This window comes from Ochotona princeps, chromosome 3, assembly GCF_030435755.1.
Source record: "Ochotona princeps isolate mOchPri1 chromosome 3, mOchPri1.hap1, whole genome shotgun sequence".
NCBI classification, from domain to species: Eukaryota; Metazoa; Chordata; class Mammalia; order Lagomorpha; family Ochotonidae; genus Ochotona; species Ochotona princeps.
Genome location: NC_080834.1, coordinates 25781942 through 25808547, shown reverse-complemented (window position 1 = coordinate 25808547; position 26606 = coordinate 25781942). Strand labels below are relative to the sequence as shown.

Sequence of the window (26606 nt, the reverse complement as noted above, 5' to 3'; positions counted from 1 at the left end):
GAGCTCATTCTCAAATAATAAGGATAGTAGTAAACACAAGAGAAGCTCACTGCCAACTGCCCACGAAGCAGGCCAGGAAGCAGTTGGAAAGCAGGAAGTGACCAGGAGGAAAGGTGTCATTTGCACGCAGAAGGGCTGTGTGTAGAGTCCAACAGAGTCCACAGGCAACCAGCGCACGCGCTCGCTGCCTCTGAAGTTGGTGGGCGAGGATCGGGGTGTTGTGGGGGTACGGAACAATAACCTGTGGCATTGTCAGTGGTCATGCCAAGCACGCCTTCCCGGGGACAGCTGGGGTGGCACACGTGAGGTGACCCTAGCGTGGCGCGTAGTGGGGACGTCAGAGTGGGAGGTGGGCAGCACACGGAGTGTACGTTCCCAGCAGTCCGCAGGAACCTGTGTTCAGAGCAGGCGAGCTCAGCCTCATGGGTCAGCAGCGAGTGGAGAGGAAGCCGCAGTGCAGGAAGCCCCTGGATGCTGACCGCTGTATGGCCCTGCAGGGGGACAGGCAGGGGCTGGCATCTCGGGAAGCTGGTAGTGCTTAGAACAGCAGACACGCACGCCCCAGACATGGGCACACAGGAGGAGGGAGGGTCTGCATGCCCACAGAGGAGCAAAGAAGGAAGCCCACACATGTCAGATGCCACTGTGGGGGTGGTCAGGGCCTTGCCGCAGCTACTGCCCAATGGGCAAGGGAAACCCTTCCCCCCAAACTCTGCAGGAGGCTCACAGGGGATTAGGGCCACGCAGGGAGTGGTGGAGGCTGTCCACCCTCAGGCCAGTGCCCCGTGATGGCACGGGCAACAGCCCGTGGCTGTCCTGCCCAGCAGCTCCCTGGAGCAGCCCCCTGGAGCCCTGCCATAGTTACCAGTGACCCCTTCTCTTGGGGCAGAAGACTTGAAAAAGCCCGGGAGCTGGCACCTCTGGCAGGGGCACCCACTCCCCACCTTCAGCTTCCTCTCCCAGCTGAGCCGTAATAACCTTTGGGCTTCTCAACACGCTGCAGGCTGGCTCCCCTCCTGGCTCCAGGCTTGTCTCAGGGGCTTCTGCCCTGGCTTCCCAGGGGTCCAGGCCTTTTGGCAGTCGGGGTGAGCTGCTGCTCGGAGATTTGCACTTGCTGGTCTGTGTCCGTCTGATCCGGCTGAGCCCAAGCCACGGGGCCTATTTGACTCGCACTGTCCTGTGCGGTCCCCTTTCCCTCTTAGCACCCTGAATGCAGTCCACGCCTGCCCTGGGAGGGGGTCCTCGCTGAGACAAGGTCCCCATGCGGAGCGTGCCCCACAGCACACTTGTCCCTAAACAGCACTCTCTGGCAAAGGCTCTGGCGTGCTGACACCCACCCACAGCGTGGTGGTGTCAGCAGAGGGTGGGGCGAGGTCTGCAGGAGGCCTGGACATCCCCAGGGAAGGCAGAAGCAGGCCTCTGTGCCTTGGCTACTCACTGCCGGCCCCAGAACCACTCTGTGACATTTCAGCCACCTGCCCCTGCTGTGTCACTGCCCACACAGGCTGGCCTGCTTTGCCCAGGGTGGCGGTGGGTGCCACACTCCTGCCAGTTCCATGCTGGAGCCCCAGTGTGCCCCATTCCTTGCCTGCAGGCACGTTTTGTGTCCGAGGTCCATGGCATGGCTGAGGCTGGCCCACTGGCAGGTGTGTGGATCAGCCACAATGAGACGCTGTGGCGCAGTCAGGCAACACACGCACATCCTGCTGCACGTGCGCTCACTGGCCACGATATGGTGAAATTAAATTTATTTTATCTTTATTTGAAAGGCAGAGTTCTAGAGAGAAGGAGAGAGAGAACCATCCACTGGTTCACTCCCCAAATGGCTGCAACAGCTGGAGTTGAGCCAATCTGAAGCCAGGAGCTGGGAGCTTCCTCTGGGTCCCCCTGATGGGTGCAGGGTCCCAAGGACTTGAGCCATCGTTCTCTGCTTTCCCAGGTGCCTTAGCTGGGAGCTGGATCGGAACTGGAGCAGCCGGGACACTTACTGGTGCCACGGTGCCATTCTGACAGGATCAAATTCCCCAAAGTGGTTTCCATCTGTGCTCCCACCAGTGATGCCTGACAAGAGTGGGGTGGGTGAGACGCAGGGGTGTCGCCTGCCTCCCCTGCAATCAGCGAGGCCCCCCGGGAGGCCACAGTGATGCCAAGCACCCGGTGGCAGCCCCCAGCTTCTTCCCGGCTCTGCTGTGGCATCTGGGAGTCCCTGGCAGATGGTGAGCTCTCTCTCTCTCCATCTTTCAAATACATTTTTCTTTCTTTTTTTTTTTTTCTTTAATATTCATTTATTCATTAATTACATTGTATTACATGACACAATTTCATAGGTACTGGGATTCCCCCCCCTTCACCCCAAACCCTTCCCCCATCATGAATTCCTTCACCTTGATGCATAACCACAACTCAAGTTCCGTTGAGATTCCCTAATTAAAAGTTTACACCATACAGAGTCCAGCATCCCACTTGTCCAGTTCAAGTTCAACGGCCTCTTAGGGAGGCCCTCTCAGGTTTGTAGGCAGAGCCAGCAGAGCGTCACCTCGATCAATTAGAAGCTCCAACATATCATCAGCAGCAGTCCAGGTATGATGAGGCTGGTGCAGAGTCCACTGATTGACATAGTCCGTCTTTCAAATACATTTTAAAAACAGTGACTAGTGATGCCCTGCGTCTTCCCCAACACTGGATTTTATCAGTCTGCTTAACTTTGCTGACTCTGATAAGAAGCTACACATGTAGACACACAAGCCACAAGTTAAATATATCTTGACACTAGAACGCTGCACTTTGCCGCATTCTCTAGCCCTCCACTGAAATGGAATGCTGGGTTTGTGTTGTCGAGGGACTAAATTATTGCTGCGACGCAGGGGAAGCAGTGGTGGGGAGAGGATAGGGAGGGTGGGGAAAGAAACCCCTAAGGGAAGTAAAAAGAATTGGAATTTTTTCATTGATTTATCTGATAGAGTACAAAGAGGAAGAAGGCGAGAAAGGGCCGGAGTGTTCCCCATGCTTCCCTCCCGACGCCGGCAGTGGCAGCCAGGTGGCAGGGACCCAGGGCAGGAGCCGTCCCCCCAGCCGCCAGCGTGCACTTCAGCAGGGGTGGGACTGGCGCGGGGCGGGCGATGCCACAAGACCGATGCTGCACGCTAGAGTTGGAGGCAGAAAGCAGGGGTGAGTGTGAGCATGAGCACCCACTCCCACCCACCACTGGTTCTCTCCACCGTGGAGGCTGGGATCTGGGCGTCCCTCGTGGGCCACCACTCCTGCTTCGGACAGTGAGCGCTGGAGAAGCTGGGAGCGGCAGCCACGTGCGGGGAGAACACTCAGCGCCAGGCCCAGCACCCTCTCCTGACGTGGGCACCATGGACTTTGTCAGCTCATCTTTTATGAACCTCCCCTGAGGCCGTAAACACCCCACCCACGGTTGCAGGGCTTTTAAAGGGCTGTTTTCGGTGCTCGTTGGGCCTGCTGTGTGGATGGGGGGCAGGCTCGTGACTAATTCCAGGTTTTGCCACCCTGGAGTTGCTCCTCTCCTCACGGTTCTGCCAGGGCCCGTGTCACGTGTCGGGACACGCCTGTGCTTACCGTGATGCCGGGCGGTGGGGGCTGTTTGCTCAGCGGTGTCTTGGCTGCTTGAGGCCCTTGGCATCCCTGCCGCGCGTTCTGGAATTACCCAGCCTCCAGCAGAGCCGCCATCAGGTTTGTACCAGCAGTTCCAGAGGCCTGAGCGGGAGGGGAAAGCCGTCTTTGCCATCCTGAGGCCTGTCCATGGGAGCGCCGAGTCTCACACTCACTACTTTCAGTTGTTTTAAGGGACCAGGGTTGTGGCACAGTGGGTGAAGCTGCTATCTGTGACGCCAGCATCCCATATGGGCTCTGGTTCAAGTCCCAGCTGTTCCACTTCTGACCACGTCCTGGGACAGCATGGAGGATGACCCAAGCTGGAGTCCCTGTACCTGCACGGGAGACCTGGAGGAGGCTCCTGGCTTCACTGGCCGTTCCAGCCCTGTGGCCACCTGGGCAGGAGATCAGTAGAGGGAAGAGCTCCCTCTTTCCTTCTGTGTAACTCTAACTTTCAATTCAACAAGCATATTTTTCTAAAAAAAAAAAAAAAAAAAAAAAAAATCCAATAGGCTTTTAAAATACCTTTCTCTGTAAGATTGTACACCTCTTAGTTTTATTTCTAGGCATATTTGCTTTTTGCCGCCACGGACTATCATTTTTCTAAATTACGTGTCATTTGCTGCTGATGTAAGAAGCCCATTTTGGGGGTGTGTGGCGAGTTTTGTTCTCAATCTTTTGCTCAGTGTGAGAATCATCTTCTGGGACCGCGGCTGGTCCACATTCTGCCCCTCGCTGAGCAGCGCCCCCCGCCGCCGCTGCTGGTCACCCCCTTGCCCGGCTCCTGCCGTATCCTGAGCCGGCCCCAGGAAGGCCCGGCAGTGCTGCACTTCTGAGTCCAGTTTTCCTGGCATGATTGATGCTGCGTTTGACAAAAGGCTTCTTGTGTGTCTCTCGGGATGCCCCTCTGCCTCCTGGCGCAGGGGTTTCTATTAATAGAAAGGAGCCGTTGACTCTGAGTTCCACCCGGGTCGCCCCGGGCCGGCCCCTGCCGTCATCACATGCCACCTGTCCATACGCTGCTGATGGGAGCCGTTGCAGGGTCACCTCGGGCCTCTCCCCTCATCAGTCTGGTGATTTGTGATGCGGGGGGCGGGGGGGCTCTGTGCTTCCTCCCTGTGCACCCCTACACTCAGCGACAAAGGTCTACTGCAGTGTGCCCCAGGCGGGTCAGTTCTCAAGGTCGCTGTGACCTTCGCTTTGGCAAGTAAGGGCACTTCCTCCCCTCTCCTGTTCACTGTTCTGGCCCGGCACAAGCCCGCTGGCTGGAGCCTCAGCACAGTTGCCCCACACACTGAGCCTGGGGCACCCATGTCACTGACCCTCCCTTAACTCCTACAATGACCTCTGCCCCAAGGGAGCCCCGTGGTGCACTCCCAGGTCCTTCTTCCTCAGTCCAGCCTCCCTGCGAGGACGCAGTGCCTCTCCCGTTCTAGGCACGGCCTGGTGCCAGGGCTACCCCGTGGTCTGCAGGGCCCGACCCTAACACCCTGGCCCACCCCGGTTGTCCTGGAACATCTGAACCCGTCTCCCTCCAGACCGTGGACGCCGTGTGGCCACCTATGTACTGCCACAGCCCAGGCCCTGAGGTCCTGCCAGAACCTTCTCTCTGCCCAGCTTCTACTGACCTCCCCTTCCAGCCCGGCGGCCCAGTCAGGGTACACGGTGCATGGCAAACACTTTCCAACCCTCTTCCCATGTGACTGTCCAGGGACACAGAGGGACCCTGGCTCAGTGCTGGCCCTAAGTTCTTGGAGGAGCCAGGGAGCCGGCACGCCAGCAGCTGGGCTGGGAGAGCGGTGTGTGCACCTTGCTGGTCCCTGCTGGCCACGTGGACCCTGGCAAGATGGTGCACCTCGAACCGGGCAGGCTCCCACACAACGTGTCCTGGATCGAATGGTGTATGCCACCCTATTTTTGTCACTCCCGTATTATGTTTTGTTTATAAGTAGAAAACAAAAAACATTGCTTCAAGTAAACATACCCTATAGGGCAGGTGTGGCGCTTCCCTCAGGACACCATGTCCCATATCAGAATGCTCAACGTGAGCCTCTGTTACTCCACGCGTCTGCTCCAGCTCCCTGCTGGAACCAACGGGAGGCAGCGGGGCATCGTCCCCTGGCTTCCGCCCGGCCCATTTGGGGAGTGAGCCGGCAGTCTGGTCCCCGGCACCCACGGGGGACGCCTGGTGGAGCTCCTGGCTTCCGCCCGGCCCATTTGGGGAGTGAACCGGCAGTCTGGTCCCCAGCACCCACGGGGGACGCCTGGTGGAGCTCCTGGCTTCCGCCCGGCCCATTTGGGGAGTGAACCGGCAGTCTGGTCCCCAGCACCCACGGGGGACGCCTGGTGGAGCTCCTGGCTTCCGCCCGGCCCATTTGGGGAGTGAACCGGCAGATGGAAGACCTCCCAGTCTCGGTCTTGCTCTCCTTGTCACTCGGCATCCCAGGATGACAGCCACCTCCAACTATCCGTTTCCTTCTAAGGTTTTTAGGAATCACAAAATGGGTAACTCACTTCTGATTACAGTGTCAAAGTCGCCTTGCGTGGCCCTCCCAAAGACTGGGCAGGACCCAGAGAAGCAAGGGGACAATCTGTCCAGAGTCACTCAAGGTGCCCAGGGACCAGCGAGAATGAGAAAGCTGTCCTCGGGCTGAGGGACGAAGCCCAGCGCCGGGGGAGCACGGTCCGTGTGTGTGAGAGTGGCCGGCACAGTGGGGAGGTGCGCGGTCACTGTCGCCGTGGGCTGCAGGAGGGCGCAGGGCAGGTTGGCTCCGGGGGTCGTGGGATGCTGTCCGCTTTCTGCCTGCTGCGTGCTCCTGCAACGCAGCTGCAGGTCAGAGCTGTTCTCACCCATGGGCTCCAACTTCGCAGCAGGGCCCCCAGCCCCCTGAAGGCTGCTATGTGAGCAAAGTCCCAGCTCCTGGCTGTCCTTCCCACCCCTGCGGCAGGTCCCGGGCCAGTTTCAGGGCAGTTACAGCCCGAGATCGTTAGCACCCCCAGCAGCACGGAGCTCAGGAGTTGGTGTTGTGTGGCTAAGCCATTCAATTATGCTGAAGGAACCACGTGGCCTGGTTGGGCCTCTGGTGTCTGGCAGACACTCCTTGGCGTCCGGCTGCTTCTTGCACAGCAGGCTGACAGGGGCAGAACAGCACTACCCCCAGGGCTAAGGGGCACCGCGGGCCACTGACCTCCTGGGCTGGCCACCTTGGCCAGTAGCAGGGCACTGAGGGGGTTGGGCTCCGGGCTGGACCTTCTGCACCTCGTTAACAAATGGGTGAGTGGGGCTAGGGTCCCAGGCTTGCGGGGGCGGCAACCTGAACCTGACCTCCGGCTTCGCCTCCAGCCCCTCTCTGCTCACACCCTGTGTGCGCACATCCCACTCAACTAGCAATGTGCCAGCCAGCAGAGGCACCAGCCAACCGCTGCGATGTAACTGGGGCTGGTGCTCACGCTTGCGGCCTCAAGGAGAGGCCGGGGACAGGCGGGAGGCGCTGGCCTTGCCCGCCCCCCTCGCCCGCTGTGCACGTGCGGAGCCCGCCGCCTCACCGCACCCAAGGGTGGGGACGACGTCCCAGCCTCCCCCAGCCGGGCCTCCCCGGTCGGGGCCTGAGCGGCCTCCTCGGACGGCGCGGGCCCGGCGGCCTGCTGGGTCGCCCCTCGCCCGGCGCACCTGGCGTCGGCGGCGCGCCAGCCCCGCAGTGCGCGGCGCGGGGGGCAGCCGCACCGGCGGCCGGCGGAGGCGCGCACGTCGGCGTTCGCGGCGGCGCCGACCCCGCCCCCGGCGTGCGTGTGCGCCCTCCTGCCGGCGCGGGGGCGGCGGGGAGGGCGGAGCGGCGGAGCTCTGAGGCGGCTGAGGCGGCCGTGGCGGCGGCGGGGCGGCCAGGTCGGCGCGGGGCTCGGGGCGCGCGAGCCGCCGCCGCGCCGCAGCGCACAGGCCGGGCCGGATCGCAGCTGCGCCCCGCGCGGGCCGCGGGAGGTGAGGCGGCGCGGCGTGCGGGCTGACAGCGGTCGGCGCCGGGGGCGGCGGGCACCCGGGCCGCGTTTATGTAAGCCCGGCGGGCAGGTGCGGAGGCCGATGGCACCCGCTTGGGCGCGGACACTGCGCTGCGTGTCCCGGCCGGGGGCTGTGCTCCGGGCTGGGGGGCTGCGGGGCTGCGGGGCTGCGGGGCTGCGGGCGGATCCCGGCGCCTGGGAGCGGAGGCTGCGCGCGGGGCTTGGCTAGGCTGCGCCCGGGAGGGGAGGCTGCGCTCCGGGCTGGCGAAGCTGCGCTCCGGGCTGGCTAGGCTGCACCCGAGATTGGGAAAGCTGCGCTTCTGAGGGGGGAGGGGGTTGTTCTCCGTGAAGCGAGGATGCCTGACCCTAGGAGAGAGGCTCTTGCCCGAAGTGGAGAGGGTGCGCCCCAGGGTGGGGAGGCTGCGCCCTGGGACCGGGGAGCTGCGCCCCTGGATCAGGGAGGCTGCGTCCAGGACGGCGGCGCGTCCCCTCCCGAGGGCAAGGTGTCCGCGTGGGATGTTCTGCAAAGCGGGGAGGGGTGAGAGCGCTGGTCGGGACTGCACCCCTAGCAGGGCAGGAGTGTACTCCTTGGGAGGGACTGGGGGGCCTGTGTTTAGAAGGGGGTACACCGTGCCCCCCCGCGGAGGGTCCGACCTGTGCTCTGTGCCATCCAGTGTCCCTCGTCAGGGCGGACGTCTGCGCCTCGGGCAATCCCTGGGGCGGGGAAGTTCCCGCGGATGCTGGCCGCTGCTGACTTGCGACCCTCCGGGGGTTGTCGGGGGCCCCGAGGTGGTTTTGGTCAAATTCACGTGGGTGTGGGACGATGACCGTGTGGTGGGTGGGTTGGGCCGGGGACAGCGGGGATGGGGGGAGTCCCCGCCGCATGTTGCGGCGGGCGGGTGTGCGGCGGCCCCGCAGGGTGTCTGCTTGGCAGCTGATATTCTTAGCCTGTGGGGTTGGTGGTTACTTCTGATAAAGCCGTTGTGTTTCCCCCATATGGAGCTGTGTTCCGCAAGTGTGGAGGAAAGGGGCTGGGCGGCCAACTTGCCTTAATTAACACGACTATAGGAACCTGGGGACAGAAATACCCCAGCGGAGTCCTCCGTGGCCTCTCTTGGGGATCATTTTTGTTCGTGGGGAGGAGCACCCTGCGGCTGTGTTCTCCTCCCCACTGGGTTGTCTTCAGAGCCAAGGGGGGCCCCTGTGGGGGCAGGTGGTCCTTTAGCCTGGTCCTGTTGAGGGTTTCCTGGAGGGAGCAGGAGAAAGAAGAAAAAAAGGGGGGGGGGGTCAGAGGTTGATGGCTGTGGTGGCCTGGAGGACAAGATCCAGGGGCTGGCTGGGCCCGGCTTGATAAATATTGGATGAGACAGCAGGGCTGGGGTGCAGAATGGACTCAAACAGCTTTGAAAGCAATCCATTGTCTGCCAGCCATGCCCCGTGATGTTTGAGGGACCCCGGGTGCCCAGCCACCCCCAGGGCACACGGACAGCTGGGGAGGGTGGAGGGAGGGGTGCAGACGCCTGTGTCCCTCTGGGCCCCGGGCGGGGGTGCGTGCCCAGGGACGAGCTTGCCTGCGTAAGCACCGGTCTGTCCCTGCCGCATCCCTCCTTGACCCTAAAGCTCCGCGTTTGGATTTGGGGATAGGAGAGCTCCTTCAGACACTTCTCCGTGACCAGCTCGAACCAGCTCGGTCCGTCTTACAAATGCTTGTCTGTGGCCAGCGCGCTGAGCCAGGTGGGCAGGATTGGCAAATACTGCGCCCGGCCGTTTGCTGGTCAGTTTCATAGTTTCTGAAACTGAAATGTCCAGCTCAGGTTATGAAGTCACAGCCTTTCACGTGGGTCCCGGGAGGTCGCACCTTCCCGGCCTGCCTCCTCCAGCTGTCGCTGTGTCCTGCACTGTCCCCACGGTTCCTGGGATGTGGACACGGCTGTGCGTCTGTTTTATGTTTCCTCTGAGCAGTGGTGCTGTAAGTGCAAGCGAGCCCTGTGGATTACTTTTTATGAATGGTGACAATTGCTTCACTCCGAGTTGTGTTGCGGTCCTGGGTTTTATTCCCTGGAATGCCTGGATTGCAATCATTCAGTTTAGGATGACTCTGAAAGTGAGTATCTACTTTCTAAAAATATTTGCTTATTTATTTGAAAGGGAGTATTAGAGAGAAACAGAAAGAGATCCTCTATCCACTTGTTTACTCCCCAAATGGCTGCAGTGGCATGGCTGGACAAGCCAAAGTTAGGACCCCAGAACTGCAGCTGGGTCTCCCACATGCGTGCAGGGACCCAAGGACCTGGACCGTCTTCTGCTGCTTTCCCAGGTACACTGGCAGGGAGTTGGATTGCAAGTGGAGCAGCTGGGATTTGAACCTGTGTACTCATAAGGTCTGCCAGCGAGTTAGGCAGCAGCCTGACATGCTGTGCCAGCGCCCTGGCCGTGGAGGACAGCCGGTGTAAGTCTGTGAAATGTGCCTCCCCTCCGTTCCCCCGCATCCACCTGAGAAAGCGTTGGGGAAGCTCCCCCTGCAGCCAGCACGGGGACACTGCCCTCGATGGCCCGAAAAGCTCGTGCTTGGTGGTCAGAGTTCCTAGCCGTCCAGGCCGTAGACAGAAAGGTGAGGTGTGGATGCAGGCCTGGGGTGCTCATCCAGAGCCTGCCTTGGTCAGGGGCACCTCCGGAGGACCTTGTCAGGACCCGGGGGCACGGGGGTGCTGGAGCCCCACATCCGGAATTGGGCAGAACAGACAGTGGGGACTTACAGAAAGCGTCTTGGTTTGTGTGTTCGCAATGTGTGAGGCAGTCCATACGCCTGCTTGATTCCTCTGGGAGACTCTTCTTTCCAAAGCTGCCGCTTTGTGTGTGCCGTGTGGATGGGCAGTGTGAAGTTGGGCCTCGTGTATGGCAGTCGCTGGCCAAGGGTCACTTCCTGCCACGTTGTGATCCCGTCTTCTCTGCTGTCCTCGCCTGCCAAGGTTGGTGTCTGAGGGCTGTGAAGTTAAGGTGGAGCAGGGAGGGGATGCCTCGTGCAAGGGGCGCCCTGTGTGAGGGGCCGTGAGGAAGCACGGAGCAGGATGACGCCTGGCAGGCAGCTCGGGGACAGAGGGAGCTGGGGCACCACGGCCTGGACCTGTGCTGGTGACGTCAGGAGGCCACATGGCCTGAGTGGGAGGGGGCTGGGGAGACAGGATGACAGCTTCTGGGAGAAGAATGCAGACCTTAATCCAAGCAGAATGGGAAGCTCACCCTGGCGGGCGGGAGGTGCTGCTGCTACTCCCTGGGCAGACCCAGCGAGGCCAGGAGAGATGGGGCGCTGCCCGCCGGGGGAGCCGTAACCCCGAAGAGCCTTCTTCCACGTGAGGCCTGGACCTGGCATCGATGCCGTCTTGGCGTCCTGGGTGAGGTGCGAAGCTTGGGGACAGAGTGGTTTGGAATTTGGACACGTGGAGCTGGAGACCATGAGAGGTGCCTGGCCGTGGGTGCTTGTGGTCCGGCCACCCACCAGGCCGTGATCCTGAGCTGTGACACTGTTCTGTGTGTGTTCGTTTACTGACTTCAAGGAGCAGAGACACAGCTCACACCTGCTGGGCCCCGCCCCTCATGCCTGCATGGCTGGGGACGAAGCTGAGAGCCTGGAGCTCCCAGCACTTGAGGCAACGCTGCTGCGTTCATGGGGAGCCAGCTGGTCCTCTGGCAGGAGATGGGGTGTTTCTGTGGCTGACTGCCACTCTGCCTTCAGCTGCGCCCTTTTGTTCCCTGGACTAGGAAGACTCACACAGCTCATGTCACAGGGCTGTTGAACCTGTGCCCTAAGCCTTCGCAGAGCGCCCAGCTACTGTGCATCTAAGTGGACACTTGGGCAGGGCTGGAAGGTCAAGGTCAGGTCCAGGGAGAGGAGTGGGCCAGTCTGTCAGTCTTGGCTCTGGTGCCTGTCACTGAGACTTGAGTGTGAGTCCCTAAGGCAGGGACTGAGCCAGAGGCTCCTGACAAGAGCCCAGGGGCCAAGGTGTCCCTGTGCCGCAGGAGAGGGGCAGCTGAGGGTACAAGAAGCCAGCTGACGTCACGAGTGGGATCCAAGCCAGAGGTATGAGAGGGCCCTTCCTGGTGTGTCCTCCTCGGGGCGGCCCTGGGGACCTGTGTGTGAACATGTAATGTGAGGCTGAAGGCTTTCCTGCGGAGTGTGGCTCCTGTGCGGCAGGAGGGAGGGGGCCGGGATGGCGGTAAAGGTGGAGAACCAGAGAGAGGGGGCAGTATGTGGGATAAGGAAAGTTCCAGGAGGCTCCAAGAGTGCTTGCCAGAGGAGGGGTGAGACAGTCTCCATGTGAGCACCTGCTTTGAGATTGGTTTTTGCTTCATTGTTAGTCACTTGGCGTCTGCCTGTAGCAGGCAGTGTCTGCACATTCCTTCCCAGGGCCACAGGGTGCCACGGCCAAGGAGCAGGCGGGTCAGCCTTCACGTGCACACCTGCCCGTCCCGGAAACACAGGAACACGCGTGTCAGCCTCCACCATGCACACCTGCCCGTCCCGGAAACACAGGAACACGCGTGTCAGCCTCCACCATGCACACCTGCCCGTCCCGGAAACACAGGAACACGCGTGTCAGCCTCCACCATGCACACCTGCCCGTCCCGGAAACGCACAGGAACACGCGTGTGAGCCTTCACGTGCACACCTGCCCGTCCCGGAAACACACAGGAACACGTGTGTCAGCCTTCACTATACATACCTGTCCGTCCCGGGTGCACTGGGTGTTGTCTGTGAGACACACACAGAAACATGCATGTCAGCCTTCACCGTGCACACCTGTCCATCCCGGGTGCACTGGGCATTGTCTGTGAGACACTCGCAGGAACACGCGTGTCAGCCTTCACTGTGCACACCTGCACGCCCTCCCTGCTCGTGTTCTGAAGTGCTCACGTGTTACCACTCTTTCACAGATGGTCTTTCTCCAGTCAGGAGAGGTCTGGGGACCCTGGGAAGTCAGGTAATGTAACCCTCACATGTCAGGTGTGGTCGAATGAGGGTGATCTAGTTGTGTTCATGGTGATCCTAGAAGGGAGTGTTAAATGGACCCACCCCTCTGTGCCCTGAGGGCTCCCACACTCCTGCTCTGCTCTGTTCTTGACCCCCTAAGGTAGCTCTCTCCTGCACCGTCTTCCGGTGACCCCTCCACTGCCTCTCAGCCTCAGGACCTTGGAGTTGCTTTTGCCTTCCCTTGCGGGCATATATGAGCTGTACCTCACGGGCCCTGGGTACCCCTGCCGACTGTGCCTACCTGGACTGGAAGCCTCAGGAAGGCGGGGCTCAGAGCAAAGCTTGGCACAGCATGGGCACCAGCTCAGAGTGGACACTCAGCTCAGAGTGGACACTCAGCTCAGGGCGGGCACCCAGCTCAGGGCGGGCACCCAGCTAGAATGGGCACTCAGCTCAGAGTGGGCTCACAGCTCAGGGCAGGCACCCAGCTCAGGGCAGGCACCCAGCTCAGAGCGGGCACCTAGCTCAGGGCGGGCACCCAGCTCAGCGTGGGCACCCAGCTAGAATGGGCACCCAGCTCAGGGCAGGCACCCAGCTCAGAGCGGGCACCTAGCTCAGGGTGTACACCCAGCTCAGGGTGGGCACCCAGCTCAGGGCAGGCACCCAGCTCAGGGCAGGCACCCAGCTCAGAGCGGGCACCTAGCTCAGGGTGTACATCCAGCTCAGGGCGGGCACCCAGCTCAGCGTGGGCACCCACCTAGAACGGGCACTCAGCTCAGGGCAGGCACCCAGCTCAGAGCGGGCACCTAGCTCAGGGCGGGCACCCAGCTCAGTGCAGACACCCAGCTCAGCGCGGGCACCCAGCTCAGGGTGTACACCAGCTCAGGGTGGGCACCCAGCTCAGGGCGGGCAGCACAAGTGTTTGCGGGATGGGTGGCTGCCTCTCCTTGCACTTTCTGTGGGGGGTGGGGTGGGGTGGGACTGAGCCGAGTGTGCGTCTGCCTGTGGGATGGGTCCTCCCCGCCCCCCACGCTGCACCCCCAGGTCCCATTGTGCTTGGTGAATCAGGCATATATTTATGCCCCATATGTCAGTGTTGTCTCCAGACTTCCCTGCTTTTCTTCGTAGAATGGAAACATTTACACAACAGTCAAAAATGTTATAAAACCACGAAGTGCGCTATAGTAAATTAATCTGTTCCGAACAGGGAGCCCATATCCTGGCAACACATACAGCTGTGTCCTGCAGCATGCGCTCAGCTGCTTTGGACACCGTGCAGCGGGGCTGCGTTCCTCGAGGCAGCCAGAGCAGGGGCAGCTGTGCCCTGACCCAGGGAGCATGCTTGGACTATCCTGGGAGGTCTTAGGGGAAATAACAAATGAAAAACACACTTGCTGCAACTCGTGGAGGCCTCAAGAAGCTACAAAGCTCTTGGTAGAAGAAGGAATGGCACAGGATTTGGGAGATGTAGTTTGATCCTGCCTGCCTTGGACCCCACGCCGTGTCTGCCAGGTGCCTTGGATGTAACTGGGGGACGCCCAAGGGGGTAGTTCCTGAGAGACAAAGTCCCGTGGGTCAGGTGTTTCTGACTGGTGCATCCAGTGGTCCCACGGTGTGGGCGGGAGGAGGTAGTTTGGCAGAGCCTGGCTCTCCCGCCTGGCCCAGTGACTAGTGAGAGGCGGGGTCAGAGGGCGGGAGTCTGGGCTGGTGGAATCCGGGGTTCTGGCAGTCCAGGAGGTGTACCCCGCAGGGTTAGCGTCCCTGGCTCCCCCACCTTCCCTACCTTCGGGGCCTCTGTCTGGAGTGAGCCGAGCAGGGACTGTTTTCAAGTCTGGAGTTTGTCACAGCTTCCTATGTGTGTTCAGTGTCTATCGGTTATTCATTCCTGATGAGCATCCTCCCAACCGAGCGTGGCAATGGCACGCGTGAGTCTGAAGGTTGCGTGGCCTTTCTGTGCCTCATGTCCGGGCAGAGCACGTCAGCCCTGCTTGCTGTCCTTTGTGTGGTTGGTGAGGTGCAACAGAGCATCCTGGTCCCTGGGGCCTGTCCGGGGTGGACGGAGGCAGCTTGGGGGTCTTGGACAGCACTGCGCTGCTCGCCCACACCGGGACCCCGTGGCCCAGCGTGGGACACTCCTGGCAGGGTCCCTGCCAGCGGTGCCTCCCCAGCCCGCCTGACCCCTCAGGGGTAGATTCTCTGGGATTTCCCTTCCAAAGTGAGGCCTGGTGGTTGATGGAGTGCGCCTCAGGTGCAGGCCTTGGCTGTGTGGGATTAGGAAATGGACTCCTGGCTTCTGCCTTGGGATGAGGGTACACCCCCGGGGCACCCTCAGAGGAGGGGGCTCCACAGCCGTGCCGCCCCGCCCCCTGGCCACAGCGGTGTCACCCCTCGGCAGCCCTGACTGGCCGGTCTGCATGTGGCTTTGGGCGGGCGGTGGGCATCCCAGGTGGGCTGGACGCCCTTCGGCCCAGCTGTGTTCCGGGATGCCAGCTGAGCAGAGGGTTGCTGGGGCTGGACTGACCCTCTGCATGGGTGCCTTCTGCAGCAGGCCTGGCCTGGGGCGGCATAGCTGCTTCACCTCTGCATGGGTGCCTTCTGCAGCAGGCCTGGCCTGGGGCAACATAGCTGCTTCACCTCTGCATGGGTGCCTTCTGCAGCAGGCCTGGCCTGGGGTGGCATAGCTGCTTCACCTTCCCTGCTTCACACGTTGGAACGGTTTCCGCCAAGAAGCCTTCTGACCCCAGAAGGAGCAGAGGATAGATGGAGGGACGAGGTGCCCCGCACCCCACAAGTGGTGACTAACTGTGTTGTGGATAGAAGCTGGCTTGGAGAGCTGGAGGTGGGCAAGTTCTGACCCAGGAATTCGCAGGGTCGGCCCAGAGCAGTCACAGTTTGGGGTCACAGAGTTCAGGCTCTGTGTGGTCATCGCTGGGACACTGGAATGAGAAGTTGCTTGCACAGTATGTCCATGGTTGGGAGGTGACCAGAGGACGGTCCTCCCAGGCCTTTCCTTAGCGGCCACGGGGTTAAGGCTGGCACCCTAACTGGCACTCTGAGGTGTTGGTGTGGTGTAGCAGGTGGTCTTCACCCACACGTGTGACGTGAGTACACACACACTGTCTGAGCTGTGGGAGGGAGCCAGCTGCATTTCCGCGGGCAGCTGTGGACGTGACAGCACCCGTGCCTCCCGCCTGGGCGCGCCTCGCCCTCACGCGTGAGTCAGCTGTGTGTAAGCATGGCCCAGGTGTGAGCCATGGGAAAGGGAGGGGCTGCCTCCCGAGCCAGGGACCATGCTGTGGGCCAGGCGGGCAGGCTGGGCTGGGGGGCTGCGGGCCATGTCCGAGTGCTTTCCCAGAAAGCAGAGGTGGGAAGAGGGTTCCGAGGAGAGCGTTTCCTCAGCTGGCCGCCCTGAAGTTCACCCTCTGAAGTGGGCAAGTTCATGTTTTAATGTGTTTAAAAACAATTATTTACCTAAAAAGCAGAATGGCAAGGAGACAGAGAGAGCTCTTCCCTCTGCTGGTTCATTCCCCCAAGGAGCTACAGCAGCCAGGGCTGGGCCAGGCGGAAACAGGCACCTGGAGCTTCGGCCGGCTCCCTGCTGCTGCTCCTGCACCCACGGGGAACACCCGATGGAGCTCTAGGCTCTGGGCCTCTGCCTGGCCCAGCCCTGACTGTGTGGCCACTTGCAGGCCCCCTGGAAGTGGTGCCCGCAGGGCCTGTGGTGTGGCCCGACGCCGCATGGAGTTCTGGACATGCACAAGTGAGTGGGAGGGGACGGAGCCAGGCAGGTGCCCGTGGCCGAGCACCACAGGAACCCCCAGGTGACTGGGCCGGAGTCTGATGGGAAACAGGATACCGGCCCAGTCTCGCAGTATCTCTTCCCTGAGTTATTTATTAAGAAGGGAAACATGGTAACTCTAGATTGGAGAAAGCCAGTAGACAGCGCCTCGCCCAGGTGACCCCTGTGATATGACGTGGCACCTGCCCGTGTGCACGCTGGGTCCCATGAGAGGTGTGCCACGGGCCCTGCAGCCCAGGGGCAGCTGCCAGGTGCTCGAGTGTCCAGGGGGACTGAGGTGTGTGGGGTGTGCTCGGGGTCCTGGGCAGAAGCTGCTGCCGTCACTCAGGTTGGTGGGCCACTGACAGCACGTACCTGGGTGCCTTCCCCTGGTTGCTCCTCAAGCTCACGTCCTGTACAACTTGGGCCAGGTGGAGGACGTGTGGGAATCCTGGACAGCTGTGCCATGTTTCCAGTGCTCAGGTCCCAACGGCAGCAGTGGTAGAAGGCATGAGCTGGCTGCCGAGCCGGCGGTGCAGTGGGGTCGGGTGGCCTGCCTCTTTGCCCGTGTGTCTCCTCGACGCTGAGGGAGCGCCAGGCCCCGCTTCCCAGGAAGGGGCTGTCCCTGGGAGCCCCCGGGGGGCTTCTCTGCAGGGTGGACTCCTCTGCGTGGTACCCTGGAGAAGGCAGCATCTTGTGGAGCTGGGGTCCAGTGTCTTCCTGGTTTATCTGTGATCTTTGGAGTCTGTGTTTTTTGTCTGAGGATGTCTTAGTTTTTCTAGGGTCAGTCTCACCGCGCTCTTTCTCAATGGCCTCTGGGTCCTGGGTCCCATCCAAGTACATTTTCCCACCCTCAGTGGTCACCCAAGGGAGCCTCAAAAATAGGGTGAAAAAATGGAATTCGAAGGTAAGGTGATTTTGGTACAACAGACGTTGGCATTCGTACGTGGCCTTTCCATAACACGTATTTTCTTGATTTCTTCTAGTAGTTTCTGTTTGGTGTTCATGTTTTGCTGGCTGCTCTGTGCGTGGAGCTGGGGGCCGGTGCTGGGCTGAGCCGTCTGCCCTCTGCTGGGGCTCGGGGCTGCCGGCTGGGTCACACGCTCGGCCCACCCTGTCCTCGCTGTCCTTCGTCCCTGCTGTACCCCGAAGCTGCTGGTGGCCTTTCCCTGCCCAGCACCAGCCTGGCATCGCTCCCCTGTCCTGCACCTCACGTGGCTGGGTTGCTCCTTCAGCAGGCGGCCTTGTCTGGCTGATGCGTGGAGAGGCTCCGCCGGCCCCGTGGCCAGCTGCATCGCCCCTCCGACCTGGTGCTCGTGCGTATGCTGGCAGTTTGGCGTCCATCCTCGCTTCTGCATTCGGAGGGATTTCCCACTTCTCGTTGAAGACGCTGAATTCACTGTTTATTTTAGTACCTTCTGCTTTTTGAAAAGAACAACCCCCACCCCCCCACACACACACTCATAGCTCCTGTGTGGATGTTCCGGGCTTTGCGACTGGCGGTGGTGGTGGAGCAGCTGTGTTCGGGGCGGGTCTCTGAAGCACTCCGACTTGCTGCATTTCCCAGGCTTGGGGTGTCGGCGTTCGCACCACGGCCTCTTCCAAGCTCCCAGTGCATGACATTGCCGAGGACATGGTTGTCGCAGGTGGCAGTTTGTGCCAGTGGCTGTCTGCAAGCCCCAGGTTCCACCCCTTGCCCGTCTGGCCAGCACGCCCACGGTGACCATGGGGGCTTGGACACCAGCTTTCCGCATTTGCAGCTCGAAGTCACTGACAGGCGGGTAGATCTGTGGGTGGCCAGCTCGTCACCGTGGGGAGGTGCTGTCCCCGCCCCCACGTGGGCAGCTCTTCATCCTGGTGACTCGGGACCTGTGGCCTCACCCCCTCCACAGGGGTGCTGAGCAGGCAAGACCCCGTTTCCTGCCCTACGGCCTTGTCGGTCTGCTGTCAGCCCAGGCTCCCGCTTTGCCCATGTATTAAGTCAACCCCAAGTCAATCCGATTTCTTCTGCTGCCTTAATTTTGAAATTTCCTTCTTTGGTAGCTGCCGGCATTTATCTTAACAGCGATTGTAATTGTTTCTGCTTTGACTGCAGTTGGGCGCCGCCTGGCTGAGCTGGCATGGCCCCTTTCTGCACTCATTCTGCTCCTTGGCCCTGGGCACGGGCCGGGGGCTGCCGGGAGGAGGCACCTGCTGGCTGTTCCCGCAGGGCCCTGCATGGCAGGTAGTGGAGAGTCTGTGAATGAATGGGGGAGCCAGGTTCCCGGAGATGGCCGCTGGGAGATGGCCGCTGGGAGATGGCCGCTGCGGCTCCATCTTGGTTGCCTCTCGGAGTGTGAGCTCGGAGGTGCCTGTGGGGATTAGGCCTTCATGGAGGTCTCCTGCCAAGATGGGCCTGGGGCCGGGGCCGTGTGGTGCCTGGGCACACCATGCTGCCAGCTCCGTCGGCCGAGCCTGTGATGGCGTCTGGGACTGCGTTCCCGGCCGCTGTGGCCTCTGTAGCCTAGGGCATGAAGGTGCTGCTCACGTCACACGCTTCGTCAGCTGTGTGGCCGCACGGAGCCGGGAGCCTGGTCGCTGACCTACCCCCGGTGTCCTTGCCTCCGGCCCTGAGCTTGGGGTGCTGGCAGGGAGCAGGGCCGCTCCCATCTCCGGCCGGCCGCAGTCCAGTGAGAGTGGCTGTCTCCCAGGCCCCAGCTGGGCTTTACCATCTGGCTGGCTGGGGCCGGGTGTCTGGGTGCGGGCCAGCCGTCCTCAGAGCCCATCTGCTCGCCACGCCGCCGACCTGGTCTGCGTTTCTGCCTTCTCAGTCCTCTGCAGAACCAACTGGCCGTCATCAGAACTTGGCCCGATAAAACAGGTCTGCTGCTTTTCCTTGGAGCAACTCAAGAGACCCTGGAGGCCAGGCTTTTTTGGCTTGAGTTCTCCAGAGGAAGGTGTGGGGGTCGGAGTGTGACGTGCCCAGCAGAATGCCCTGCGTGTGCCCGAGAGGGGTCCTGCTGAGGAGGTTGTTGCCTGCCGTCCCCCTCCCCTCCACAAACCACGGGTCCAGAGGGCGCCGCCTGGCTGAGCTGGCATGGCCCCTTTCTGCACTCATTCTGCTCCTTGGCCCTGGGCACGGGCCGGGGGCTGCCGGGAGGAGGCACCTGCTGGCTGTTCCCGCAGGGCCCTGCATGGCAGGTGGTGGAGAGTCTGTGAATGAATGGGGGAGCCAGGTTCCCGGAGATGGCCGCTGGGAGATGGCCGCTGGGAGATGGCCGCTGCGGCTCCATCTTGGTTGCCTCTCAGAGTGTGAGCTCGGAGGTGCCTGTGGGGATTAGGCCTTCATGGGAAAGCTGACTGTGCCACCTCACGGGCCCGGGTGTGTGGGGAGCGCTCCCCCTTGTTATCCCTGTGGGATTCTCACACGCAGTGACTTCTTGTTGATCTGCACCCACGTGTGTGTCACCTGACCCGGTCACAGACAAGACCTCTGGCTGCCGAGAGGGCCCCGTCAGGGCTGGGTCAGGATGCCGAGCAACCGGGTGACCCTAACCTCACCCCCCAAGGTCAGGTGGTGTCGACCTTGTGTCCTCTTGTTCTTGACGGTGCAGCCTGGGCGACGGAACCAGCGTCACGCGTGGTCACTCCCAGCATCCTATGGCCACGGATTTGTGATCATCGCCCTCCCACTCCGTGTTTGCACAATGGGCGCCACGAGAACCAGGAAACCAGGACTCTCAAGCCAGCCCCAGCTTCCCAAGGAAGGAAGCTGAGCAGCCGCTGCCCTCACCATGCCGGGCCGGGGCGGGGCCGGGGCCGGGGAGGGAGTCAGTGCAGCCCTGGTGCGGCAGGGGCTGGGATGCCGTGGAGAAGGTCTGGGACACAGGTCAGGTTCCTGTTGTCCCGGCAGGCTCTGCCTGGCAGCCCTTGCCGCAGGGTGGGTGCCAAGCGCTCCCCTCTGGCACTGTGGCGCTTTGCCTGCCACGTCTCACACGTCTCTGGTCTGGAACCCCAGGGGACATTTGAGGTTTGAGGCGTCAGCTGTCCTCTGACTGTCACCATCTGCCCGTGGGCCTGGCCTGTCTCCCCCTCCCCCTGCCCTGACCTCGGCTGTGGGCCCAGCCCGTTCTCTGGTCAGGACCCCCACCAGCAAGCACCCCTTCTCCGTGTCCTGTCCAGCACTCAGCTGCCCACTTAGGCCATGCTCTGTGTCTGTGCTGTGGTCGCCTGTTGGCCACTGACTGAGGTGACCCTGCAGGCATCTGGCTACAGCGTGGTCACACTAACTTTTGGGAGAGTTAATTATTTTATTGTAAAGGCAGATTTACAGAGAGAAACAGAAAACAGAGATATCTTCAACTGCTGGTTCACTCCCCAAATGGCCACAATGGTCAGAGTTGAGTTGATCCAAAGCCAGGAGCCAGGAGCCTCCTCTGGGTCTTCCATGCAGGTGCAGGGGCCCAAGCATTTGGGCCATTCTCTGTTGCATTCTCAGGCCATAAACAGGGAGCTGGATCAGAAGTGGAGCAGCGGGGACATGAGCCAGCACCCATAAAGGATCCCAGCGCTTGCAGGAGGAGGATTAATGAGTTGAGCCATTGCAGCAGGCCCTAACCTTTTTAGTTGTGGTATTTCAGACGAGGTCGGGCGCGTTCAGGGTGGTATGGCCGTAGATGGTCCGTAGTATTTCAAAGGCAGTTTCCTGACTGTTCTGTGGCCTTGTCCTTCCAGGGTGATTTTCTAGTGACTTTGTGTTTAAGCTCGATGAGCCTCCGGGCAAGGGCGCGAGGGTGGGGCTCCTCTGCCTCTGGGTCACTGGCTGGCATCTTTACCATCACACAGGGCAAGGGCACAGTGTTGCCATTTGCCTCTGGGTCACTGGTTGGCACTGTCATTGTACAGGGTGAGGGTGCAGGGGTGGGCCCCTCTGCCACCAGTATGCGTTTGTAGTTGGCTTTGCCTTCGGGTCCAGGGGTAAAGGGATTTTATTCCTGGGATGCTGGTAAGCCGCGGATGGGGGCGTTCCGCGTGCTCTTGGCACTGCAGTCAGGGGCGCTCTTGGGCACGGGGCCTCTGTGCCTGCCTCTGGCCAGGTTCTGCAGATGCCCCTCACATGTGCAGGTGGAACCAACGGCAGAGCAGCCGTGGGCTGTGCCCTCACGGTGGTGTGTGGTGGTGCCAGCGGGGCCGACACATGCGTCATGGCACAGCACTGGCTGAGGGTGGCAGCAGATGGGTGCAGGCAGGCTGGTCGCTCTCTGTCACTGCGGCTCCGTTCCCTGCTGTCCCTCCACCTGTCTGTTGCTGTGGCATCCTCACCCTCCTGAAACGGCTCTTCCGACGCATCCCTCATCAAGGTCACGGGCAGCGTTCTGCGCCTCTGCCGTCTGTGTGCCTTCCTTGAACCTGCCAGCCACCTGTGCTTTTTCCTCAGGCTCTGTGCAGCCTCACAGACAGCCAGCTTGTCTGTCCTCAACCCACGGCTGCTCCCCTGGAACCCGTCCTGTGTATCCCTGGGCTGAGCTGGGGGTTCCAAGGCTGCCAGCTCTGGTATTCCAGGTCAGACACCCCTGTGTCCCCCCAGCCCCTTCCCCTGGCCAAGCCCTAGGGGACAAGGTCACAGTCCTACCTGGGTCCCTTGTCCCTCCAGGGCTCTGGGGGGGGGGGCTGCTGTCTGTGTGTCATTCAGCCACACACATGGATGTTTGTGGGGTGGCTGCTGTGGAGTCACCTGGGTGTCCACCAGGGAAGCCCTGGCAGCCCCCTCAGCATTACAGGAGTGGTCTTTGGCCAACCCTGGGAATGCCCGTGTCTGGGATTTGGTTTTGCGTCATAGGGAGCTCCAGGCTATAAGCCCTGCTGTCTGAGAGAGAGAAGCTTGAACAGGGGCCCTGGGGTGCCCTGGAGGGGGCCCTCACACTGCAGGCAGGTGCAGGAACCCAGCACACCTGTTGTAGTTGAAGCTTGTGTGTGGGCTGGCAGTGGGGCTGGCCCCCTGGCCCTGTGGGGAACACTCTGCCCCTGGCCTCCCAGGTCAGCAGGTGCTGGGGCAGGGCCTGGTGGAGGTCGGGAGAGGATTGGTGGGACTTGGGCAGGCCCTTCCTCTTAGTCGCCACAGACTCCCCCCCCCCCAGCAATGCCCTCCTACTCCCAAATGGGTACCTGCCTGCCTGCCCTCCCTCCTCCCAGGTGCTTCTGCCCTAGGGAGGAGTGAGGCACCTGGGTTGTCTCCAGGGAGAGGGTTGTCTCCTGGGGTACGTGCCCTGCCTCTTTCCCAGGAAGTGCCGTGGTTCCACATGGGTCCCCCAGTGTCACACTGTCCTCGTGCTGTGGGCTAGGCCCCTGGGCAGGCCGGGCCTGTTTTCTCTGTTTCAAGGAATTGAAGCTGACATAGGTAAGGCCAGCAGGAAGCAGCAGAAGTGTCCGCTGGGGAGGGAGGATGCCAAACTCCAGAGAGAGTGAACTGTTCTGCGCCATCTGGGGGCGGGACCTGATGGACACAGGGTCTGGGCGGGTCTGAGTGCTGCTGCCCAGCGCTTGATGGGGGTGGGAGTGTCTGCCTTGGCGTTTGGACATCATGAGGGCCCAAAGGAATGTGGCCTCCACCCGTGTTGGGCAGGCCCAGCTGGCACTGGTTCTGCAATGCAAGGTGATGCTGTGGGTTTCGGCTACAGATTTGGGGTGGGATTGGTGATTCAGGGCAGGGGGTGTGGTGCAGACCCAGGCCACTCCCCTCCCCACGCACCGTGTGTCCAGAGGTGGGACCCGTGGAGTTCTGCGAGTAAGGAAGTGGAGGGGGTTGGGGGACCTGCACCCTGTGCCCCCTGTCTCACCCTGTGCCTTGCTCAGGGCCCACTCTCTGGGCTGCCCCTGGGCCGCCCCCAGAGCCCTGAGCTGTACCACCCCTCTCCCTCGTGAGCAAGCTGCACCATGTGTGCAGCTTATCGCAGTGTGTCACAGACTGCAGCAGGAGGCTCTCTACCCTGGACAGGCATATTTGGCTGAGGTGTGGCTGCTGCCCTGTGGCCCCCTTCCGCCTGAGGGGCCTTGGATAGAGCTGCTTCTTCTAGGCCAGGGGTGTGTGACAGCAGAGAAAGATCCCTGCATGTCCTTGGAGGCCCTGGGGAAGGAGGGCCCAGGAAGTCCTCTTCTGTGTCTCACAGGCAGCAGTGATCTCCGGGTAACGCAGGGGATGCAGTCACATTCCTGCTCTTGGAAACTGAACAAACATGTAAATGCTGCCACAGCCCATCAGCAGCTGCCCAGGACTGTGTGACGGGGCACCACAGCAGGCAGGCCTGCCAGGGGACATTGTCTGGTCAGGCAGCTGCTCCTCCGGCTCTAGTTGCTGTCCGGTGGCTGGAGGGCATTTGCGTCACTCCTATGCCTGCAGGCTCCCAGCAGTGGCCTGAAGCCACTGTCCCAAATGACCTCCAGCTCCTATGATTGGCTGCTGAACCTCAGGTCAGAGAGTGGAGGGGCCCATACAGGCTTACTGGCTCACCCTCATCCCCACAAACCTCCCTCCCTCCCTGTGTGTGCAGGTCTTCCCCTCCCCTGACTCCTCCCTCCCCGTCTGTGCAGGTCCTCCCCTCCCCCTGAGTCCTCCCTCCCTGTGTGTGCAGGCCCTCCCCTCCCCTTGCACACCCCTCTGTGTTGTGCAGATCCTCCCCACTCACTGACTCCTCCCTCCCTGTCTGCTGGTCCTCCCCCCGACTCCTCCCTCCCTGTGTGGAGGTCCACCCCTCCCCCTGAGTCCTCCCTCCCTGTCTGTGCAGGTCCTCCCCTCCCCCTGACTCCTCTTCCCTGTCTGTGCAGGTCCTCCCCTCCCCCTGAGTCCTCCCTCCCTGTCTGTGCAGGTCCTCCCCTCCCCCTGACTCCTCCTCCCTGTCTGTGCAGGTCCTCCCCTCCCCCTGACTCCTCCTCCCTGTGTGGAGGTCCACCCCTCCCCCTGACTCCTCCCTCCCTGTCTGTGCAGATCCTCCCCCTGACTCCTCCCTCCCTGTCTGTGCAGGTCCTCCCCCTGACTCCTTCCTCCCTGTCTGTGCAGGTCCTCCCCCTGACTCCTCCCTCCCTGTCTGTGCAGGTCCTCCCCCTGACTCCTTCCTCCCTGTCTGTGCAGGTCCTCCCCTCCCCTTGCACACCCCTCTGTGTGCCACCAACCTCCCTCCCTGCTCTTGCTCTGTCACCTGCAGGTTGCAGCCTGCGGCCTCAGCCTGTCTTCCCCCTGCAGCTTCCTGGGAGTGCTCACCCCCATTTCCTCATCCTGACACTGGCTGCTTAAGTTGCTCCTCCCCTGCTGGGCCTTCCTGCCCAGTGTGCCCTGGCACCGTGGGCGTCACCACCCACCTGCTCCCACCTGCTGTTGGAGCACCCAGTCAGGGTTCCACCGACCCTTCCCCCACTAGCTGTGTGACTCCCGTACTTTGTTTCTTGCCAGCCTCACTTGTCCATCTGCACAGCTGGCTGCCCATCACTTCCTCATGCCCAGTAGTGCCACAGGGTTAGGAAGGCTTGTGGGGCAGAGTGTCTTGAGCCCTGAGCTTGGTCCCCTCTGCAGGTGGCCAGGCTGGAATGTGTGCCCCGCAGGGGCTCTCACGCCCCCTCAGCGGCACAGATGCCTCAGGAGTGGCTGGAACACAGCCCCACACGGGTGGTCGTCTCACCCCTCCTCTCAGGGATCCTCCTAAGGTGCCCACTGGGAGAGCAGTAAAGCAGTTCAGTGGGCATCTTGAACAAAGCCAACTGTTCTGTAAGACTGCTTGGCCTTTCTGCGCGTTGGGAATTGGCAGCTCCTGTTTTACAGGGTCGGATTCATGCTATGCAAGCTGACTTCTGGTCACTGAATGTTGCATGGCCTCCCTCTAGATTGGTGGCACGTGACGAGGCATCTTGGGATATGGCCATGCATGAGGTACCCTGGGGGTTTGTGCCTTGTGCTGGTATGAAGTTGACCTAGAATCTTCCCACTCCACCCCACGCTGAAATGCACCTGTTTGTAATGCAGAGCTCACCTGCCTGTAACCTGTAAGATCATGCTGTGGGTAGAGTGGACCTCCTGACAAGGCTGGGCTCGTCTGACAGTGACCCTCGTCATGTCAGACTCGGCAGCCAAGAGCTGAGCGGCTCCTGGGAGAATGAACCCCCAGAGGTGCTGCAAGCGCAGAACCCTAACCTCCCACTGTGCACCCTGCTCCGAGAGGCCTGTATACCACCTGGACTTTATGCTTTTAATGAGCAGAAGTAAGGAAAAATATCTTCTTTCCTCCTCCAAGTAGACTTGGGAATACCCACGGCCCAAGCCCCTTGTCCAAGGCGGCAGGATGCCCCTTGCCGCCGGGTCTCTCCTTGGAATCCCAGCAATGTGGCGGCCAGTGGGGCTCCAAGTCCACACCCAGAGGGCAGGCAGCAGGCCTGCGGGCATGCTGTTGTCACGCGGGCATGCCAGTCGGGACCTGGACAAGCTCCGAACGTCCTAGTGGAGGGCTGGCCCTGGGACCAGGGCAGTCAGCGGGGCCAGCAGGATGAATGAACCTGGCACAGGCCGCGGACCGCAGGCACGGAGGTTGATGCCGGGCACTGACTGGCTCACCGACACGTTGCTGCTTAGGGTTGGGGTCGGGATGGGGGAGGTTGCCTCTGACTCCGAGTGGATCTGGGCCGGCAGGAGTAGCAGCAGCAGGGCCAGAGCAGGCTGGGCGGCCATGGCCCTGAGCTTTGGGTGTCGCCTGGTCGGTGCTGGGGTCGCAGCTGCTGCCCGGAGCGCCTTTCCACAAGTCCTCTCTGGGTCCTTCCAGCGAAGTCGGGCAGCCTTATCCTGGCCTAACCCCTGCGCGGCTGTTAACCGTCAGTCCGCGCTGGGCGCGTGCACCGCGTTCCAGGGCGACCCTGCACCCCATCCTCGGCCCGTGTGCTGTTGGGAGTCTTGCTGTGTTGTGCCCCTTACTGGTTCTGCCCGAGTCCTTGTTGCCCTCGCAAGCTGCGGGCAGTTTTCCCCGAGTCTGGCGCCGTGTCTTTGCTGTGCTGCGCCCTCCTTCCTTTGCGGGTCCCCACTGTGCTGGGGTGTCCTCGCTCTTCCGCTCTTAGCAAAGTGGTGGGAAACTGCGGCGAGTCCTCGCTGCGCCCCGCCCCCCTCCCTTGGGGGTCCTCACTGCGCCCCGCCCTCCCTCCGATGAGGGTCCTCACTGCGCCCCGCCCTCCCTCCGATGAGGGTCCTCACTGCGCCCCGCCCTCCCTCCGATGAGGGTCCTCACTGCGCCCCGCCCT

At 61.6% G+C, this 26606-nt stretch overlaps 1 protein-coding gene across 1 annotated transcript in view; it reads right to left on the bottom strand.

Annotated features, from left to right (window-relative positions):
* The window catches only part of PTTG1IP (PTTG1 interacting protein), a 118978-nt gene extending 92932 nt beyond the window's left edge, over nt 1-26046 (bottom strand). The window contains exons 1-2 of the mRNA XM_058661227.1: nt 25933-26046; nt 18958-18981 (exon numbers count right to left, since the gene is read on the bottom strand). Of these exons, the coding sequence (XP_058517210.1) occupies nt 18958-18981; nt 25933-26046 (138 nt within the window). The remainder of the gene's footprint in view (nt 1-18957; nt 18982-25932) is intronic.
* Nucleotides 26047-26606: the final 560 nt, after the last annotated feature.